This window comes from Centroberyx gerrardi, chromosome 8 (genome assembly GCF_048128805.1).
Source record: "Centroberyx gerrardi isolate f3 chromosome 8, fCenGer3.hap1.cur.20231027, whole genome shotgun sequence".
Taxonomy (NCBI): Eukaryota; Metazoa; Chordata; class Actinopteri; order Beryciformes; family Berycidae; genus Centroberyx; species Centroberyx gerrardi.
In genome coordinates this window covers 30,334,743-30,356,514 of record NC_136004.1, presented here as the reverse complement: position 1 = coordinate 30,356,514, position 21,772 = coordinate 30,334,743, and the positions used below count along the sequence as shown (strand labels likewise).

The 21,772-nt window shown below is 44.6% G+C and overlaps 2 protein-coding genes across 2 annotated transcripts in view; both read right to left on the bottom strand.

Annotated features, from left to right (window-relative positions):
- Window positions 1–11,627, bottom strand: part of rasgef1ba (RasGEF domain family, member 1Ba) — a 35,811-nt gene extending 24,184 nt beyond the window's left edge. The window contains exons 1-4 of the mRNA XM_071923845.2: window positions 11,535–11,627; window positions 2,356–2,538; window positions 1,867–1,989; window positions 905–1,042 (exon numbers count right to left, since the gene is read on the bottom strand). Coding sequence (XP_071779946.1) covers window positions 905–1,042; window positions 1,867–1,989; window positions 2,356–2,532 — 438 coding nt within the window. The 5' untranslated portion in view covers window positions 2,533–2,538; window positions 11,535–11,627. The remainder of the gene's footprint in view (window positions 1–904; window positions 1,043–1,866; window positions 1,990–2,355; window positions 2,539–11,534) is intronic.
- Window positions 11,628–17,789: 6,162 nt separating this feature from the next.
- On the bottom strand, window positions 17,790–21,298 carry LOC139930618 (uncharacterized). Its single transcript, XM_078285387.1, has 3 exons — window positions 21,212–21,298; window positions 19,217–19,870; window positions 17,790–18,328 (listed from the first exon to the last, which is right to left on the bottom strand). The coding sequence occupies exons 1-3, from the start codon at window positions 21,258–21,260 to the stop codon at window positions 17,790–17,792; spliced, it is 1,242 nt and encodes a 413-aa protein (XP_078141513.1). The 5' UTR covers window positions 21,261–21,298.
- Window positions 21,299–21,772: the final 474 nt, after the last annotated feature.

Sequence of the window (21,772 nt, the reverse complement as noted above, 5' to 3'; positions counted from 1 at the left end):
ATAGTAAAGATAACAGGGAGCAGGACAAAACACCCCCCCCCAAAAAACCTTTATCAAAACAACCTGCGGAGGCAAACGAAGCGCTAAGCCAGTGACTTTCAGCTCAGCAGTGGTGGAACAATTCAAATGCTGCCTAGGAAGGAGAACACCACAGATGACAAAAAGGCACCTAGCCCGCGAACAAAAGCGCTTTTCTTTCGACTCGGCCAGCCTCGAAAAGCGCTTTGTCGCCAGATAGCCCCACCGCCCCGATCTGACAAAATCAACCTCTAGCTTCCCGACATGTGCGGTCTACAAAACAGCAGTCACTTGCTGGTGATAACAGCTGAACTAAAAGCATGAACTTCTTCCATTAACAACCTTCTGACTTCTTAACATCCATGTTTTGTTACACTACCAGTCAACACACCTGATTGAATGTTCTATGTTTTTCATTCTCTTAAAGCCATTTTGATCTAAAGGCTTCTGCTTAAATGCTTGAAATTTGTTTCTTAGACAAATATAAATAGTGAAGTTGATCCTATGTATGAATTTCTTTCCAAAGCCTTTGCCTTTCCATCAAGGCAAAGGGCGGCTACTTTAAAGAATCTAAAATATAAGATAGATTTGATTTGTTTAACACTTTTTTGGTCGCTGCATAATTCCATTTGTGTTATTTCATAGATTTTATGTCTTTTCTGTTATTCTAAAATGTGAAAAAAAGTAAAAAATAAAGAAAAATGTGGCGTGTCCAAACTTTCGACTGGTAGTTTATTACCTAATGGATCATTTTTGCTCCTCAGATAATTTGAAAACGATTTTGTTGGCATGAAAACCTCTTTTGTTACTCAACTAATTCAGCATGAAGAACTTTTTTGTTGCAGAGACAAACAGGACAAAGGGACTGTGAGGAGGGAGGACTGACCTCGTCTCCACTGGCCAGCCGGTGGGTCAGCTCCTTCAGGCTGCGCATCATCCTCTCGTCCCTGAAGTCGTACGGAAAGGTCTCCGTCCACTCCGTCAGCAGCTGGAGGATCTTGGGAGCGATCTTCCTGATTCTCATCTGGAAGGCAGGAGGATGGGTGCATGAGTGAGGGACCAAAAAAGTAGGGAGAACGAAAAAGAAACTTGGCTTTATTGTTGCTTTCTATACTGGCCCCTAATCCTGGTGTCAATAAACATTTATGTCTTAGACTTGATCATCGTTGGATCTGGAAATATAGTCCAGGAGTGGAGAGAGAGGAGAGGTTCGCCTGAAGATTAGCAGCATGATCACCTCTCCTTCACATCTAGGGCTGCAACTAACGATTATTGTCATTGTCGATTAATCTGTCGATTATTTTCTCGATTAATCGATTAGTTGTTTGGTCTATAAAATGTCAGAAAATGGTGAAAAATGTCGATCAGTGTTTCCCAAAGCCCAAGATGACGTCCTCAAATGTCTTGTTTTGTCCACAACCCAAAGATATTCAGTTCACTGTCATAGAGGAGTAAAGAAACCAGAAAATATTCACATTTAAGAAGCTGGAATCAGAGAATTTTGACTTCTTTTTCTTAAAAAATTACTCAAACCGATTAATCGATTATCAAAATAGTTGGCGATTAATTTAATAGCTGACAACTAATCGATTAATCGATTAATCGTTGCAGCTCTATTCACATCCATGGTAACTTAATGAATAATGGGTACGTTCACTGACAGTTTTGAGATTTATAGTCTTACGAGTGACGTGCAACATTAGGGTAAGTTCAAATGTCTAGATCACCAATGCTACAAGTGTCCAAAATATTCCTGTGATCCTAAAATGATCACGTATGATAGAAAGGAACTATAGGAATTGAACTAGCTGAGGAGAGAAGGTAGAAAGGATGGGTTTTCTTGCGTACCTTGTCAGCCTGGGGGTCGCTGAGCCGCTGCTGCTCCATGCAAAGGTGACACACTTTGGACATGAGCTCATAGGGACGGATGAAGAGGCGAGAGCTGAGCAGAAAGGTGAAGATGTACGTCCGCTGTGGAGGGGGAAGACGTTCAGTGAATAAAAACTAACAAAAAAAGGGCTGTGCAGGTGAAACAAAGTAATCCCCAGGGGTGAATTGGGCATCAAAGCCACATTAAATCGAGAATGGCACATAAACAACAACGTGTATAAATAGTAAGTAGGGGAAATGAAATAATTTGAGATATCAGAGAGAGAGAGCAGGAAAGAAAGATAACAAAGGGATGAATTTTTAGTGACTCTTCACCGGGTCCCAACGCACCGCAGCTTCTTACACAAAAAAGGCTTTAATTCCCAACTTTGATGACACTTTAAAGTCTGAGTTGAGGAGGCGAGGGTAAAAAAAAAAAAGAATGAATTAATAAAAAATATCACTCACATCTGGATAATAGTCCACAGTTGGGACCAAGTGGTGAATGAGGGCCTCCAGTGACCCAGACACCAGGTTGTTATCATGGTAATAAAGGCCGGCGTAGCCCTCCTCCTTTGTCTGGTACAGGTTTTTGTTGTAGCTGCCGGTCCCCAACTGTCCCGTGAACGGTGGAGTCTGAGGCATGTTGTCCTGCAGGAGAGAGGGGGGAAAACACAGGAGTGGTCAGTCGGGACAATAGCTCTGTTTTTTGTTATATATTGTGATATTTGACCACAGAAGCTGGTGCGGGACGGCAAAACAAATCCAAAATAGCTCTCGGACAGTTCTCTCAGACACAAACACAGACGGCGAGGTTTGTTTGGGAACTGGTTTGGTCGCAGTGAACACCCTTCCTCCGCTGGATTCCTGCTGTCCATTTCAAGGCTTCTGGTTTGGAGTTTAGTTTATTTGGATGTACGACTGAAAAAAAAAAACGGAGTAGAAATACAAACTGTGCGGTTGAGACAAAGAAAACCAAAGGAACAAAAAACGAGAGAAAAGAAAAGCAGGAGTCTTGTGAGTCATCCTCATCACAAGGAAACAGACTGGATTAGACTGCTAACAGAAGCTTTGTTTGCTGATCTTTGACCCTTTTGAGCTACACAGGGAATTGAACCCCTAACCATGCCAGTGTTGGTGCCTTGCTCTACACATCCGGCTACACAGGACCATGACAAATTATAGGCAAAGCATAAATGGGCAGTCCGATACGCTGTATTATGCAATGGTGTAAGAACAAAAATACCCCCAAGATTGAAGACTCAGATGGGCCAAGACAGCACATTATTAACTGTGGGAAATAATATCAACCCAGGCCAAACACTCAAATAACAAGGAAATGAGGGTTTGGGATTTCACGCTGCTATAATTTGGTAAATACACTGTTCGTTTATTTAAGACAATTCATTCATTCATTCATTCATTCATTCTAAAGGCCTTGTGACAAACCAAAACGTTGGTATCTAATGATGGGGCTTACAAAGAAAGCTCTATAGCCCCATGTGCACACACACACACACACACACACAAATGAAAGAGACACCAAAAACGTGTAAGAGCTTGTGAGAGATTCGGGGGCCGAACCGTGAGCCGGTGCTGTTGTTACCCTGCGGGATGTAATGCTGCTCATGTTACCCCGATAACACACGGCTCACGTTGCCTACGTGTTTACTTCCACTGCTGCGTGTGTGTGTGTGTGTGTGTGTATGTGTCAGAGAGAGAGAGAGAAAGCGAGCTGGAGTGTGTGTGTAAGAGAGACAGAACAAATCAGTATGCGATGTAAAGGGGAGAATGTGAGAGAGAGAGATGCCTCTTTTGTCTGCTTACTGCCTGTCTTGTGGTAGTGTGTTAGCATCATGCCAACACAGGCTAATGTTCACACACCCCGCCACACACACACACACACACACACACCCCTCTACCAGTCTACCAGCCTCCTGACCTTTGAACCTGGCTCCATCCAATGCCAGGCGGACTTATGGAGAACACTTGCCCAGAAAAAGCCTTTTCTCCCTCAGCCTTCTTGGGGGTGGAGTGGGGGTGGGTGGGGCAAACAATAGGCCCTTTCACATTTGGGGTCGGCACAGGGTGCAACAACCACACCCCCCCACCCCTGCACCCCCTGCGCCCTGACAATATGCCGCCCCATGGCTGCCTGCCTAATCAGGGTAATACGGGTAAAGAACCGGGATGCCAAGACGTATAAATTGCGGCTGCCCACACACCGACACACTGAGACAAACAATTCAATTTAATTTAGTGTTTCATTGTCCTGTAATGGTAATTTGGTTTGCAGAGAGAGGGCTTATAAAAAGAAAAAAGACGTGACAAATCACCACGTTATATACAGTACACCATGCAGATGAACATCAGCTGATAAGAGCAGAGAAGGAGTCACACTGTCCAGAAGAGAGCAGCTACTGTAAAAATACTGAATCTGCAAAAAAATGACTTAAAAAATTCGCTCCTGTCACACCAAGTGTACTGCTGCTATAGAGTGTTTCATTTAGTAGCATTTAAAGGGGTGTAAGTTTTGTTGATATGACTTAACCTTAAAATCACAAAAAGTAGTTCCTTTGCAGTGCAGAATAGCTTGATATAGGTAAAAAACAAACAAAAAATTCATCATTCATCAGCGCTCATATGTTAATAGAAACCCTCCACACACACACACAATACACACACTCAGCCTCCCACCCTCACATACACACATGCCGCTCCATAATGCAAGCGTGCGCACACCAACCATCGCTATTATTCAGCCAGACAACCATAGCCATTTCCATGAGAATGGCAAGTGTGAGGAGTCAGCGCAGCGGCCTGTGCATCTGTTGCGCCATGTGGCTCCCCCAGAGAGAGGCGGATCACGGGTCGGGTGCAGGGAGGGAGAGAGAGGCGGATCACAGGTCAGGTGCAGGGAGGGAGAGAGGCGGATCACGGGTCGGGCGCAGGGAGGGAGAGAGAGGCGGATCACGGGTCGGGCGCAGGGAGGGAGAGAGAGGCGGATCACGGGTCGGGCGCAGGGAGGGAGAGAGAGGCGGATCACGGGTCGGGCGCAGGGAGGGAGAGAGAGGCGGATCACGGGTCGGGTGCAGGGAGGGAGAGAGAGGCGGATCACGGGTCGGGCGCAGGGAGGGAGAGAGAGGCGGATCACAGGTCGGGTGCAGGGAGGGAGAGAGGCGGATCATGGGTCGGGCGCAGGGAGGGAGAGAGAGGCGGATCACGGGTCGGGTGCAGGGAGGGAGAGAGAGGCGGATCACGGGTCGGGTGCAGGGAGGGAGAGGGGGGACACGGGTGGGAACGGCCAGGCACATGGTGGTTTACGCATGTTGTGTTTTTGAAGCCTTTATTTACCCCGGGAGGATTTTGTTGAACATTGATGCTCTTTTTTTCTCAGCAATATCCTGAAACACACTTCCAACTGTTGGTCAGCTCTATGCAACCGGGGCTTAAGTGCCTGGTGAGGGAGGAGTGAGAGTACGGCTCATTCACTTGCCCCGCCCAGATTTCCATACCTGGGATTTGAACCAGTGACTTCAGAGTCACAAACTATACAAATAAACTAGACTAAAGTACTGCTGTCACTTGGTCAGAGACATGCCTGCACTTTAGTGTAGATACCAGAATTTTGCCTTCAATACCAATACTAAGTTTAATATCCAAAAATTCAATACGACTACCACAACACAGCAAACCGTAGCACCTTCTGCTCAGGGGTTTTGATGTCAGTTAGGTGTCCATATTTGTCGGCTCCATAAGTGAAATAGTTCCATAGTTAGAACTACCAACTACTGGTTTGTCAACCAGTTCAGGTGGACTGGGATCCAGTTTCAGATTCAGACGGACCCCCTGTCTACTCCATTCCTTCTTCTGTTAACTATTCCCGTCTGCATGTACACGCCCTCTGGAGGCGACGATGACGTGGACCTGCAGCTTGCAGAACACACTTGGCGAAGGTGCTGTTAAGTTTATAAAATTCAATATGGAATTCAAACTTTCGCAACGGTACTGAAGTCGTATTGAAATTCCAGTTTTTGTGACAACACCGTTCCACTTACGGTCTCTGATGTCTTTGAAAAGGAGAACCGTTTGGATTAAACCTCATCCTGCCAGGGGCAGGTGGGATTCTTTGAAGATGAAAGCCGTGTCTAGTCTGTTTCTTAAAAAAAAAAAGAAAAGGGGGGGGAGTGGGTCTGTTTTTTTAAAGAGCAGAACGCCTTGGATAGAGGATGGGAGGATCAGATGCTGCACTCTGTCCTCTTCTCTAATCTCTGTATCGCTTATGCTCAGAGCAGCATCTCTGCCAACAGCATGCAGAGCGCTGTGAAAGCATCTGTGAATATCTGAAACACACACGAGTCAAAGGTTTGGACCGACCTGATTGAATGTTCTATGTTTTTCATTCTCTTAAAGCCATTTTGATCTAAAGGCTTTTGCTTAAATACTTGAAATGTGTTTCTTAGACAAATATAAATAGTGAAGTTGATCCTATGTATGAATTTCTTTCCAAAGCCTTTGCCTTTCCATCAAGGCAAAGGGCGGCTGCTTTAAAGAATCTAAAATATAAAGATGGTTTTGATTTGTTTAACACTTTTTTTGGTCCATTTGTGTTATTTCATAGTTTTGATGTCTTTACTGTTATTCTAAAATCTGTGTCCAAACTTTTGACTGGTAGTGTCTACATTCACGTATAAGTATTTATTCACATCTCTCACTATCGCAATGATTAAGGCCACTAATGGAGACAACTGCGACTCTACCCTGAGGTCAAAAATGCTAATAAGAGTGGGGGTGTTGGTTAGTGGTGGGGGGGCCACTACTACCACCATCACCATCACCATCTCTCCCCTAAAGCCAAGTCTCTCTATTCTTCTCCCCTCTCTGCTCCACAGATGCCAGCTGCAGCCGCCAACATAATCCTATAAAAGTGTAAGACAAAAGCGTAGGATGGTTACAAGCGGGGACAACTGAGACACACTGATTTACATTTGGCTTCCAGGTGTCAGGAGTAGTAGTGTTGGACTGAGGATGGGGTCGGGGTGGGGGGTGGGGGGTGGGGGACCACATGTCGAGTCCTCGGGCCTGACAAAAGCAAACTTTAACACGCTGCTGTTGGTGTAGCGTGGCCGCTGGGTGGGTGGCAGCTGAAGGTAAACAAACCAAATGCCACGGCTCGCCTCCCAGTCGCTGAAAGTAGGGGTTTGTTTAGGTTGGATGGATTAGTTTTAATTATAGCCTCGCTGGTTGTGTGCAGCCATCTGCTTCAACATGTAAAAGAGCTGTTTTCCAGACCTAAGTTGGATTATAAAACGGAGGATGTTCCGTTTTTTAGTCCATTTCTGCTCAATCATGACTTAAAAGGATGCCAGGTGAAAAGCTTGCATCTGCAAAATGTCAACTTTTCAGGAACTGAGAAAAGCAGCCCTCTTTGTAGCTTGATGACAATGCATTTGTTTACTTTATCCAGTGGGTTTTGAAAGAGTTTCGTAAGCACAAGTGGTCAGAGAGTTTTTATGAAACCCACAGAGGAACCATGTAATCCTTCAACAGCGAAATTCTCGAATGTTCACACACCGACATGAACATCTGCCTGTTTACGCTCACACAGACTTTGTTTCCAGTTCTTCGGTGGCGGGTATCACATGGCCAGCAGCTTCTCAGATGACTGCCTGGGTGAAGAGTTGAGTCAGGGTCGTCTCGTGCTCGTCTTGAGGCCAGGGACTTTCTCCCCTCCGTCCCACCCACATGAGGAAGTAGCACACTCAGCCAAGAAAATTCAGAAATGAAACTGAAAGACATTAGATATGACAAAATATTCCTGTGACCATGGAGTGATCATGTATGATAAGAGTCGCAACAGGGAGAGAAATAAGAATTGAGGAGATGGTAAGAAAGGATTTTTTTTGGTTCGGGGGACGATAAACCAAAAGGTTATAGAAATGTCAAAATGTTTACCGATGGTTTTTCCCCCTTGGGGAAATTTTGAAACTAAAAGGACTAAAGAGGCAGCAAACCTCCCCGGGCAAATGTCACTGTGAATGTCACATGAGGTGTCAAATCCCACCGCTTACGTGAAACTACCTTCAGAGTCTAGACCCGGCAGTGATTCAAGCAGGCATGTCATTTTTGTCAGCACAACCCACGACCGATGGGTGGGATAGCTTCCCCCCCCCCCGAGGCTCTAGTGTAGTCTAGTCTCTCTCTCTCGCACAAAAAACAAGATATCAAAGAGCCGGCGGAGCCTCTTCTCTTCCCGCCCTGCCCTGCTAACGACAGCTCATGATGATGCCAATCAGCGGTGCGGAGGTTGTAAAACAGCCCGAACACACAGGAAGACATTCCCATGGTCCACGAGCCAGACAGCAGCAGCAGCCAGGCGCTCACATTTACAATTTAGGCATTTAGCAGACGCTCTTATCCTGAGCGACCTGCAATGAGTGCAACGTTAGAAAAAGCTTAAATTCTTAGATCACCAACATCAAAAGCAACAAATGGAGGAGTACAAGGTTCAAAGCAGCGGTGAGCTGAAAATAGCTGAAAACCCTAAAATGCATGACAGAGATGTGTGAGAGAAGCAAGGATATAAAAGCTGAGGAGAAAAGGTCGAAAGGGATTTTTTACTTGAAGACAAGGGGCTTGTAAGAGCCAGCAGAGCAGAGGGGGGGGGGGGGGTGATCCAGGCACAGAGACACTTTGAGGAACCTTAAATCAACAGCCCCCCCTCCTCTGCGTAAACACTCTGAAGGGCATGAGGAATCTCACTCATCCATGGCTTGAGGAAATGAGGGTGAGAGATAGCTAAGTGTCTGCAGCACTGAAGCAGGCTGCTGGAGGGTCGGCTGAGGCTGGGGGGGGGGCTGGGGGGTGGGGGGGTGGCTGAAGTGGCCACAGTGGAATAGTGCAAGTAGCCTAAATAAAGACTAATTCAGACGGCTGTTAGTCTTGTTTGGAGCTGGAGTGCAGTCACAACAAGTATACGCACATTACATGATTTCTAGGTAATGACATTTTTCAAACTGTTACCTCTCGCTGCCTTTTGGGGCCGCCAATGAGCAGAGTTGCCTAGTGCAGCTTAGAGTCCACTTCTTTTTTTTGACTATAATAAGTAGTATAGCGCAGTGATTCTCAACCTTTTTCATATCAAGGACCCCCCTAATTTAGTCCACATTTGGGCCACAGACCTCCATTTGATGAGATTTTGTCTCTCAGACCCAAATCTGAGAATATTTTTATTGTCAGATATGATTTTGTCCAGAAATGTATGACTATCTGCATTGTAGGTAGAGAGATAACAGAGAAACTATGATCAATACAATCATTCTTCTACATTCTGTCATTGTGTTAACTTCTTGTAAATGAAATAATGCTGAAGTTTAACAATTCATCAGTTTGCTGGGGGACCCCCTGAAACCCCCTCAAGGACCCCTGGTGGTCCCCGGGCCCCACGTTGAGAACCACTGGTATAGCGGACTGATTAGCATTCCCACATGCAATGATAGCAATTAAAAAAGACGCACCTCCTGTATCTGTCCTGTACCCATCTTCCACTAGTACTGCAACAGCCACTGTAGATAGGACTGAATGGGCGTAAACTATTGTAACACAAAAGCGAAATCTTTCAAACTGCTACTTTCCACACCGTTCTTCGCACCTTCTAACGGCTGAAAAAGAGAAGGAAATTTTGCAAACACCTCCTCTGCTGCAACAGTGCAGCAGTAGCGGTGCAGCAAGCGCTCCACAACAGCTACATCTGTATGGAGGCTGTCACTCACAGCACATCCGCCCTCCTGGACTGCGTCTACGCCCCCTGATTGGGAGCGCTGTAGTACAAACAATGCTTTTTGCTTGGCATAATGTATGCAGCTGTCACGCAGAGAGTGGTAAAAACACGCCTCCCTATTGGATTCTGTCACCTGGCATCATCAGTCCTTGACAGCGACACGCGGCCCCCCTGCAGACAGCTAAACATCCCGCACAGAGGGAGACCGCGGCAGAAAAGCACCTCGGCCCTCTCGTTCTGATTCCTCTGGTAAAAAACCGAGTCGACGACAACAGGCTCCTGGATCCTGTCTGTGTGTTTAGCAGCGATACTGAACACAGGACACTGAACACAGGACAGGTACAGGAGGGTAATGGCTGCTGGTGGGCAAAGAAACGTCAAACAGCCAAATTTCAGCACTCAGTTTGACGTGAAGCTCTCTCCCATTTAAAGAGAGAAATGGTGAATGGCACATGGAGAGGACTGTGTCATCATGAGAGTCCAGACTGAGGTGATGGAGATTCACACAGCTGAGGTTTAATGGAGGGGGAACCCACTTAAACTCTATTTTTGCCCTCCTTTTTAGGCTTAGACTTAAATCTTGACAACCTGAATTCACTGTATACATCATATGATGTATATGAGATGTGGATCTTTTAAGGAAAAAAAGCATAAATTATTGCTTTTCTGAAAATGTAATTGATTTTAGTGTAGATCGATGGTTTGAATACAGTCAATACAAAGTGTTTTTTACAATGAGCAATTTAATTTACAGGCCAGAAACTGGGCTCAGCACCAGAATACCTTGTTTAGGAGTTCACTCTGAGCAGCAACCACTCTTGATAAAATAATTGCAGCCTCTTGTGATTTCTGATTAAATGTGCAGCTCTACAGTTCACCCACCTCTTTCTTTACCACTAAATCAATATTTGCACCCCCAGGTCAGGCTCTTGTGAGTCCACTGACCTCCATTGCAGTCTCTGATCGGAAATTTCCCATTTCCTCTACATCTGTCTGTATTTGTGGAAACAAGGCCCACCAAAAAATATAAAACACAATAGTACAGCACTGATTAGAGGAGTGCATGTCACCCACACAGCAGTGTTAGTAGCAGTAACTCTCCTCTTGCTGAACAAGCACTCAAGTCTTTCCCACTACAGAGAGGCACACTCATTGTCAGCAGGCCAAAGTCCTGCCAAATCACCAATAAACGGATTTAACTTGTCAGCACATTAAAAAACAACGCATGCATGCTTGTAATACAGAGTAATGGCACTGAATCGTAAGGAGAGCGGGCCAGTGTTATTCTGGATAGATACGGGATTTACTTCGCTGATCCCTCACTGTCTTGTAGGGCGGGATGGGGAGGGGGAATCCTCTTAGCCAGAAGGTAGTGGTGGTTAAAAATAGTCCGCCATTGACACTAATTGCAAAAATCCTATTATTGGGGTACATGCGGGGGTTACTTAGGGGAAATGAGAAGACGAAAACAGCTAGTCAGTATTCCCAGCCAAATTGGATATTGCCCCATTTGTTTTTATACTGAAGGATAAAGACAGTGATAAAGTCAATACAGGGCGGTTTGCACTTGCCATCATCTCTCTCAAAGCAGTGAAGGTAAAATACAGCAGTAGAAAATGCAGCCATGTTCTTTACATTTAAAACATGGAAAATCAAGTTTGTACAAGAGTCAAGCAGCATGGTCAATTCATTTAAAAGCACTGCAGAATTCCTCTTTGGATAAAGAACAAGTGCGCTCTTTCCAACCTGCGCGCGTAATGAAGTATTTGGAGAGGCTCCAGCGGGTCTCCAAGGTGCACAAACCAACACAACATTCAATTTCACATCTTCGATCAAACATATTCCCGCAGCACAGCGCACACCTCACCTCAACAATCAATAATCCGGGCGCGAATCTGCTGTATCCTTCCCCAAAAACAATGTGAGAAATAGCCGGGCGCTCGCTGAGACTTCCTCCTGCATGTGAATGAAGCGATGAGGCGGTGAAACCAGGAGCTGCCCGGTCCGTCAGAGCAACATTATTCACTTGTAAACGCGGAGAGTAAAACGTGTATTCCCGGTTTCGCAGTCCCGCAGGTTTGGTCGCAGCTCGAGCCCCGCTGTGCGCTCCGCTGTGCTCCGCCGCCGGTTCACTTGTATGAGCGCAGGAGCCGCGAGAGCCTCAAGACTTTATTCTAAGGCAGGGGCAGCAGCCAATCAGAGGCGAGGACGGGGTTACACACTCCCTCCCCCCTCCCTCTCTCTACCCTTCTCTCTCTCTCTCTCTCTCTCTCTCTCTCTCTCTCTCTCTCTCTCTCTCTCTCTCTCTCTGTCTCTCTCTCGGTCTCTCTCTCGGTGTCTTCTTTCTCTCTCCTTTCAATTCAACTCAATGAGGCTTTATTGGCATGACCATTGTAAATGTACAGTATTGCCAAAGCTGATAAGGTAGTATGAACAAGAAGATAAATTATATCAGCAAAATAAATAAATAAATAAATAAAAGTCAACATGAACAACGACTAACATGGAAGAAAAACAAGAGCTAACCTATAAAAGGAAACTGAACATCTCTTCTCTTTCTCTTTCTTTCTCTGTCTCTCTTTCGCTCTCTCCTCTTTCCCTTTCTCTCTCTCTCTGTATGTCTCTCTCTATCTCTCTACCACCACCCCCCCCCCCCCCCCCCCCCCCCACGCACACACACCTAATCGAGGAATTTAATCATCTCTCCTGTTTCGTTTTTTCAAATAATTCAAGGTAAGAACTGATTCAGAGTGGTGACGCATAACTGGATGGGAAATGGAAAGCTTTGGCACACTGTATTAAAAGTTCAAAATAAGACCAAATCATCGGATACTAAAAATGTTTGCGGATTAAATGAAGTAAACATGTAAACCACAATCATATTTCAGTGGAAATTGTATTAAATCCTAGGATGCAGTGTTCCCGAGTTACTAAACTGTGGCAAACCGCACCATGCTCTCTGTCCATTGAGTTATACAGGGCCAGTGTTTATTCTTCTATTTGTTTTATATATTTAACCTTTTTTTAACCAGGCAACTCAATTAAGAACAAATTCAAGAGGCAAAAGGCCTTTTGGTGGGGAACTGGGGGAGGGAAAAAAAGAGTAAAATTAAATGAAATAAAAAAATAAATATACTATTATTTTTAATAATATTGTTAGCTACTAATAATAATACGACTACTATCCTACTAATAATAATAAATAGAATTTTTTTCTTTTTACTGCAGACAAGTCTTTCTTCAATGTTACACAGTACACCAAATATGTTGCTGTTGTTCAAAGTATGCTAACATAAAACTCCAGTTTCAATTGCTGACTAGTTACCAGTTCTTTGTATCTTCCAATGACAGAAAACAGAGCAAAACCTGATTTTTTTCCAAACAGTTCCTCTAGAGGATGGAGCCAAAGTGCAGCACTAATCCAGCAGTAAAAAAATGGGTCTTCTACAATAGACCTGCTGTCTGTTTAGCAGCAGAATCCCTTGTTTTGGCTGACTTTCTCTACATTTACAAGCAATGTAATAAGCTATGGTAAAATAACAGTAAATCTTCCCAAATCTCATCAACATTCAGGAGTATTACCTAATCTGGTATTAGCGCAGATTTACGTATATATGCACTAATCCTGCTTTTCTCTCGCTAAATGACCGCACAGCCAGAATCTGACCGCATAGATTAGGATTGCATTGTCAGTCATTACGCATGGGCGTCACGCGACTGGGACACAGTGGGCTAACTCCTCCGCCATGCAAAACACTGACAGGTTTGGATAAGGTTTGATGACTGGAAGACCAAACATCCAATTTTTCATTTTCATGTTAAATTGTAGGCATTTAGCTTTCCGTACTGCAACAAAGAGAATGGAGAGAAGTTCAAATTCACCAGTACAAGCTGATTAGGAAAGAGTATATGTATGTACAGTATATTTGGAAAGTGTGAGCCATACAAAGTCCTCTTTAAACATACCATAAAAGAAAAAAGAGAAACAAATTCCACTGGACTTAAAATGAAGAGTTGAAGATGTTTCGCCACTCATCCAAAAGGCTTCATCAGTTCTACTCAGCAGAGGGGAAAATAGAATGAAGCTTCTCAGATGAGTTACGAAATGTCTTGAACTCACTGGAATTTGTTTCTATTTTCTTGGACATCTTACCACCTGGATGACTGAAGTGACTCTCCACAGACAGACTATAAAAGTCTTGAATCAAACATTTTGTGACAATGACTTCATCTCTGTTTGGGTTTTTCCCCTCACTTTTACAACATCCATTTACAGTGAGGGCAACAGAAGTCCCCAGAATTCCCAGATCACCAACATTACAAACAACCAATAGTAAGGAGTGCTAGGATCAGAGTCATGACAACTGATTTAACAAAGTATTCCTGTATTTTTTCCAAAGGATTCCTGTGTTTTTGAACAGAGTTTAACGCCACGTCAGCATAACAGTGTATCAGTTTGACCAGTGTTGATTACAGACTGGTTTCAGCATTTCAATAGCTAAAGGAAGTGAAAGTGGGGCTCTTCCATTTCAAATAGCCTGGTTAACACTTAACTACCTTCAGGGCAGCTGAGGAAGATTTCCAGTTTGTCTGTTCGGGTTTCAGCAGCAGCTCAGAGGTTTTGGTAAGTGGGATTGTAACTGTGAGTGTAAACCAGGGCGTTGAAGAGAAAGTAAATTCATGCTCTATCATCTTGCACAGGATAAAGACATTTCTGAAAAGCCACGGCCTTGTGTTGTTCAATCGATAAAGCATATAGCAGTACGAGGAGTACGAGGGTTAGGGGTTCGACTCCCACTGGGCCCACCAGCGCGTAAAATGTATGCACCCATGGTAAAAAAACCCTGACTGAAGTGTCTTGAATGCTTTAAAGATGTTTTTCCTATTTGCCATAAAGGTTTCTTATGCAAGCGTGTGACAGCGAGGCCCTGGTGGCGGGCGGGAAATGGGATTATCTGCACCTTCAGCAGATTAACAAGTTAGTGACGAAATTAGGAATTAAAGGGAAATACCTAAAAAATATACGAGGGATATTCCTTGTCAGACACGCATGATACGTATGAGGAAGAAAAGGCATGAAAGAGAAAGAGAAAGGAAAAAAAAAGAGAGTGCTGTGGTTTTTCTTTGGGGAATTCACGCCTTTGCTTCCTCATACGTACCATACGTGACTGGCGAGGAATATCCCTAGTAGGCTCGATTTTTTTAGGTATTCTACCTGCCAACCAGAGATCAGCTGTATTTTGCTGTCCTCTACTACTTCAGATCCAAGAATCTCTTCTTTCTCATTGTTTTTTTTAGGAGTTATAGGACTTTAGAGGAGTCAAATTCTCCCATGTGAGGCAGATGGGGTTCCCTTTGACAGGGAAAGACTCTCTGGGTGTTCAGGGGATCAAACTTGTGACCTTCTGGTTGAGGAGCAATCTGTCTAACCTCCATCTACCCTGCTAACAGTGTAATGGATAATGATCAAACATATTCAAGTTCTCCTTTATCCCCTGTTCATGTCAAAAGTCATTCTATCTACTGTTTCATTGTTTTATTAAGTGTGTCATATCCGTTCTGTATTGTGATTATGTATTGCTGCAGGCAAATTTGTCCCATTAAATCTTGAATACTGCAGTTATAACCACAGTCATCGTATTTAATGTTGCTGTTACTCTTCATAGGCGAGCTATAGCTTAGCTTGGCCTGAAGGAAGCCAGAGAGAAGTCTGTTCTGGCTGTGATGATGATGATTATTATTTTCTAAGGATGGACGATTCCACATTTTTTGGGGGTTGATTCTGACTCCGACTCCTTGTAATATAATTGATGAAATCAGTTTCCAAATTCCAAAAGTTGTACAACAAAACAAATTTATTACATTACCACAAAATGGTACATGTTCTATAAAGTCTGGTTAGAGTTTGGAGTCGAGATTGCAACTGGAGTTGAATCTTATTCTGTTTATTAGTAGAATCGATACTCAGAATCAACGTGATGGAATCGAGAATTGACACTTTTCACTATTATTTTCCAACAAGGATAGTCAATTATAATGAATCAGCTGAAGATAACGACAGCAGCGTACCAGGGTGGTATCTGTCAAATTCACAGGTTCCTGCTTTACATATCATTGTTGATAACTGTAAAATTTGAATTCCCTATTTTCCAGACTTTTCCATAACATAAACTCCCTTCTGCCCTACATCGCCAACATTTTTCCTTTCTTAAGGCTGTTTTCCCCCAGGAACAACTAACAGTAACACACATGCTACAGCAGCAGTGATGCTTTAACAGAAGTGATGAAGTCCTCACTTGAAGCTATTGGCATCAAGGCATGAGCTGAGACTCAGTCCTTCAGCTGCGTGTCAATATCACCAGGCATCATTACAGATTAACACTTCTTCATCAGTGTTAATAAGGCCACACTGCGGTCATACCTCATTCTCAAAGATGAAAAGAGAAACCAGTTGCAAAACAAAAACATCCATTTTTTTTATTAATATAAAAGTGCATGAAACAATTCCGTTACAGTTGGTACAGGTCGTTTAAGCTTAGGAAATTCCCTCACAAGACAATGGAGAGAAGTACAAATTCACCTGGACGAGCTGAGAAACAGAGGTACGTTTATGTGAGCCCCCCCCCCCCCCCCCCCCGGCGCATCACAGAAAGCGTGTTTGTGTCGATGCGTGCACCAAGCGTTTTGTGACAGTGACTTCATGCCTGTTTGGGTCTTTCACCGAGGCCACAGCTTCTCTCTCTCTTTTGGACTGGTTTTCACACCAGCTCTGCTCCTGTCCGTTCAGACAGCATCAGACTGAGGGTGCGATCACAGCTGCTTTTGTTTTTCTTTGGTCTGAACCACGGTGGAAAATAGGGATGTCCCGATCCAGTCTTTGTTTGTCTACGATACCAATCTGGGCTATTCGATTTTGAGTATCTGCCAATCCGATATTAATCCAGTGTGGGGTCAAACTCAGGAGTGACATGGGGCAGACGGCTGAACTGCAGTGAAACTAACTGCATCACATCTTTCATGCTGTCAGAGAGGTGTTCATATACTGTATCTTGTACAGTAGCAGGAGGGCAGTCTGAGTCGCTCCAAATGCTCCATTAAACGACAAAAAACCCACATTTCCACCACCAAGAGGGGCTGCTCATCTAGTGCAATAAATTCAACGACAATCCTCTCGTTTTTCTTAGTTTTTTCGCTGTTGTGGGGTAGTTAATCTAGTTTTTTCAGCCTGGGTGTAGACTTTGTGTGAGCTACAACACGCAACACTCAAATTGTGTTACTTCAAAGTGCCTGGTTAAATTAGCAGTATTGTAATTAGCTCTGCTGCTGCCACCCCTCCCCTCCAAACACTTGCATGGCAAACTGAACAATTAGCTGTTCGACAGCTTTCGCTCTCCGGTTTAAAGTAATTCCAGACTGCAGACATGACTGCTGCCCAGACGCTTGTTTATAGCAAATACTTTTTTTTACGTCAATTTACATAAATGGGGTGGGAGCAGGGGAAATTAAATGAATACATTTATAAATGGATCGGAAGCTGATAGAACAACCTGTGGCTCATACTGATACCGCAAAATTCACCCGGATCGGCTCTGATTCTGATACTGATTATTGGACTGTTGCATCCATTGGTAGCACTTGTGTATTTGGTTTGTTCAGGTTCACACTGCCAAATTACAAGACTTGTAAATAAAGGTACAACGTACTCACAAGCAGCTCGTTTATTGGACAGAGTTTGGCAAACTGTCATCTTGCCAGGTTATTTCCCTTCTCTGTTGGTCACACCAGTTCAGAACACATGAAGAAATAGCTGAATGTGAGCATCAGTCCGGACTTCAGTTTGTTCTGCTCGGCTTTCCATGAGGAACTTCTGGCTATCAGATGTCAGACAGATGTAAATAAGCAGACAGATGTTTGCTTCTACCCATAAACCCTTATGTTTTGGGGTGGTTTCCTGTAGTTTGTTTGGATTCTGTCCTAACGAACCGCACCGCAGTTCTCTTGGAAGAGGACCAGGAGACTCGGTGCCACCTGAGTTCGAATGGCGTTGTTCTCACCTGCCCAAATGAACCGAACTAAAGGAGTAAACGCTCCAGAGTCCAAACATGCTCGGTGTGAACGCGCCCTAATTTCCATCTTTGGTGTTGGTATAGTTCGGACCGCTCGGTGCCTCTGCTACAGTCTGGCCGCCTCCACAGCTACACCGCTGTTCTCCCCCCACTTTCCTCTGCTGGGCCAGACTGGTGAGGAGCTCTAGCACCCGGATCTCATGCTCCATGCGGGCTTTCTCCCTCCGCTCCTCCCTGTCGGCCATCTCCCTCTGCCGCCGCTCCTCCCTCTCCAGCCACTGGGCCAGGAGCTCCTGATGCCAGCGGGCCTGCTCCTGCCGCTGGCCCTCCAGCTGCACCAGCAGGCCCCGGGTCTCCGACACCAGGCGCTGGAAGCACTCCGACAGGTGCTTGAGGACGGGCTCCAGGCAGGAAGACTCGGGGTGCGGGTGGCGGGAGGCGGGGAGGGCGCCCGGGCTCGGGTCCGGGGGCGGAGGGAGAGGGGAAGCACCAGGCCGGGGGAGAGGAGGAGGAGGTGGAGGAGGAGGAGGAGGAGGGGGAGGAGGTGGAAGTACAAGTGGGGAAGGAGTGCTGAGGTTGTTTTCCACTGGTGTGCCTGTGATACAGGACAGAAAACAGTCATGAGATTACCACTAATGACAGGAAAAGCTTAAGTAGGCCTATATAATGCCTGATTAAAAGGTTATGGTCAAATGAGGCGGTGGTGGACAGAGCTAGCAGTGCACAGTTGATTAAAAAAATTATCAGTATCACAATATTGATACTGATAACTGCAATTTTCCAATCTTAAAAGGCAGATTTTTTTTCCTGCTTCCTAAACAATGTATTCTGGTGCTGCATAGGATCCCTGCCCTACAATTCAACTGGCATGCTGAAAGAAATGTTTATTTTTCTCTATTTTTATCTCCATTTTATTCAAACTGAGCATATCCTAAGTATCCTCATACCATAATACCTAGATTATAGAAATTGTTTAAATGAAGAAATCATGTAGAAATACTGTCCACATGTATTACAACTCATATCACATAATATTCTGCTTGTCTAATGTGTTTTTGTCAATAATGTGAAGCCTTTCAGAGAGCATTGTTGTGATGATTTCAGGTGAGAAGTTATAAGATATAGATTTGAAATTATGTTTTTGGCTCACCTGCCAAAAGCTAGTAAACGAAAAATAAAAAATACCCGCCATGAATGATTTTTACTGACCAAAATTATACATTTTTCATAAAAAATGTCACCTCATGGATGTTTATGTTATTTGGTGATTTGGTAATCAGGTACTGTGTGTTAATTTAAACCTTGCTCACTCACTCACATAACAGATCAAGTTTGTAATTCATCATGAAGTGTAACAGAATTTAAAATTACAGACAGTGTGGCGGGTGACATTTCATCCACCAAAGACAAATTTTAACAGCATTTGGCGGGTGCTAATTTGATTTCACACCCTGAACATGTATGATTTAAGCACAGTACATACCACTAGGTTCATGATGGATGGATGACTCTAGAAAAACGTCGTGCCGTCTGTCTCTCGGAGGCTGTGGGAATCCTGCGTCGCTGAACTCAAACTCGTCCGTCGACTCCTCTCTGTCCTCCTCCAGCTTCACCTCAGAGTCCAGCTGCCACGACTGCCGGCCTGCCTTCTCCTCTAAAGAGCTCAAATGCTGCTTCGCGGTCCTGTCCAAGAAACCAAAATGGTGACCTCCAATCTCTGTATTAGAGCTCAAATCGGGCCGAATATTTCCCGTCCTGTCGACGGAGCCCAAATGGCAGCCGACCATCGCTTCTGAAGAGCCGAAATGGGGCCCTCCTCCCCCTTCCGCTGACCTCCTCCCCAGCACAGCGTCCATCTCCGCAAAGTATTTGAAAGTGCACGGCTGCGAGCTGTCGACGCTCTTCTGCAGTTTGGCTCTCACGTAGTTGGCCTTGAGAGTTTTGACGCGGAGCCGGCACTGGTGCGGGCTCCGGGAGAAGCCCAGCTCGCTCATGCGGGCCGAGAGGTGCTTGAAGACGTGGCGGTTGCGGAGGTTTTCTGCCAAACTCTTCTGGATGCGCTCGTCGCTCCAGGCGCACAGCAGCACCTGGGTTTCCTCCACCGTCCAGTTAACCGAGCGCTCGGCTTCTCGTTTCCCTGCACATGCGAGAACACAGTTGAGCACAGTGAAGGCTTTCCACAGAGGGAGTTCGTGGTCTAAGGCAAGGGGTTCCCAAATATTTTCATGTCAAGGACCCCCAAACCGATATGCATTAGACCACAGACCCCAATTTGCTAAGATTTGAACCTAAGGAACCCCGACTGAGGAGACTTTTCTTGCTAGATATGACTTGGTACAGAACTATACTGTAGGTGAGGGGTAACCACAGCAGAAAGAGTGAAAACTATAGGATAAAATAGAAATCCAAGCAACCTACATTCTCTGACTATGCTAACTTCAATAGAGTGAAAAAAACAGTAAACTAAACTTAAACGCTACTCTCTATTTGGCTTTATTAGGCTGTTGTCATCCCTCCTTTTGCTGGGGACCCCTGGAGCCCCCTCATGGACCCCTTGTGGTCCCTGGACCCCACTTTGTGAACCACTGGTCTAGGGCATCTAGGTTTTCATCCCATCCAAACACCACACCCACTGATTTCACTCATCAGCACACCTTCGACCAGAGAGGGAGTAATAATCAGCAGAATCAGCTGGTGTGATGTTTGGTTGGAATGAAAACCTGCAGACTTTTGGGTCACATGACACATGATTGTAAACCAGAGATCCAGGGTCTTACAGTCTATGGATGACAGCTGCAACATTAGGATTTGAAGACTAGAACTTGGTAGCCCAAGTGTTTCAACTGAAATTACACTTAAAACACAACTTCATATTAATTGTCCCCAACAGCAGAGCTATGCATGATTATTATTATTATGGCCAAGCTGTTTAGCTTGCAGCAATGAAAAGCTTTGCAAGTCTTATTGCTGCAGTGAGGATTTGAGGCACATCGCCTCACAACACAGACTACAGTAACATAACACTGCCATGTATTGTGCTGTTGATTTGACACATTATGCCGCAAACTAAATTTGTGTCCATCTTTAGGGCAGACAGTGTCCTCACATGATTCATGCTAGCTAATTAGCCAGTCAGCAAGCCATTAGCTGACATTAGATAACGTTACATAAGTGAGCTACCAGCTGACATAAAAGTTGAGGATTAGCCAGCAAGCTAATTCAGTTACACACACAGCAGCCTGTTATGGTTAATCTTACTTCCAAACGCTCGTGGGGTCTTTGTGCAGACAGGATGTTTGCAGCGAACAGTTTGACAGTTTAAAACAGAGGGTCAGCCTCTGCTCAGCAGCAAACAGCATCGTTGTTAGCACGGCTAACGCTAGCAGCTAACCTGTAAGGCTATCTAACTCTAACGTAACGTAACGTGCATGCAAAACATTAACAGAGAAACGCCGTCAGTCGTTTGGCATGCTCTTACTTTTTGATGTTGAAACGGAGTTCGTCGAGTTGATCATCGCAGGATTCATTTTGACGGGCTGCAGCAAATGTAAACAACCCACAATCCACACACTCCGACCTCCGACCCTCCTCTCTTCCGGGTTTCAGAGTTTTGTGCGTGACGTCAGCAGAGCTTCGCTTTGCCATTGGAAAACCAAGAGAACAATGTTACAGCTTTACAATGAAATGGAAAGATGGAGAAACTATGATAAATAGAAGACAGATAAATGTACAGATTCTGTACTCATCCTAATAATGTTGTAATCCATATTTTCCCCGTCCTTTCCATTTACATTCTACTTGATGTGTATTGAAATTGTTGGTTGTGAATGTTTATATTGCCCCAATTTGCTATGTTCTCGTTTATATGCTTTCCCTGATAAAAAACCTGATTAGTTTTTGCTGTTGCAACGACCCAATATCCCCACAGAGATCATTAAAGTTTCATCTAAGAAGGATACTAGAGACTAGGAGTCTACTAGCATTTTATCTTCATAACATAATTCCTTTTGAACAGATAAAGAAATCAAATCAAGCTGTA

Bases quoted from the DNA above. Each gene is read 5' to 3' on its own strand.
- LOC139930618 (XM_078285387.1), bottom strand. From the start codon at position 21,260: ATGAATCCTGCGATGATCAACTCGACGAACTCCGTTTCAACATCAAAA. The intron at 19,871-21,211 runs GTAAGAGCATGC...TCGCATGTGCAG, and splicing joins CTCCGTTTCAACATCAAAAA to GGAAACGAGAAGCCGAGCGC. The intron at 18,329-19,216 runs GTATGTACTGTG...CCTGTATCACAG, and splicing joins CATCCATCATGAACCTAGTG to GCACACCAGTGGAAAACAAC.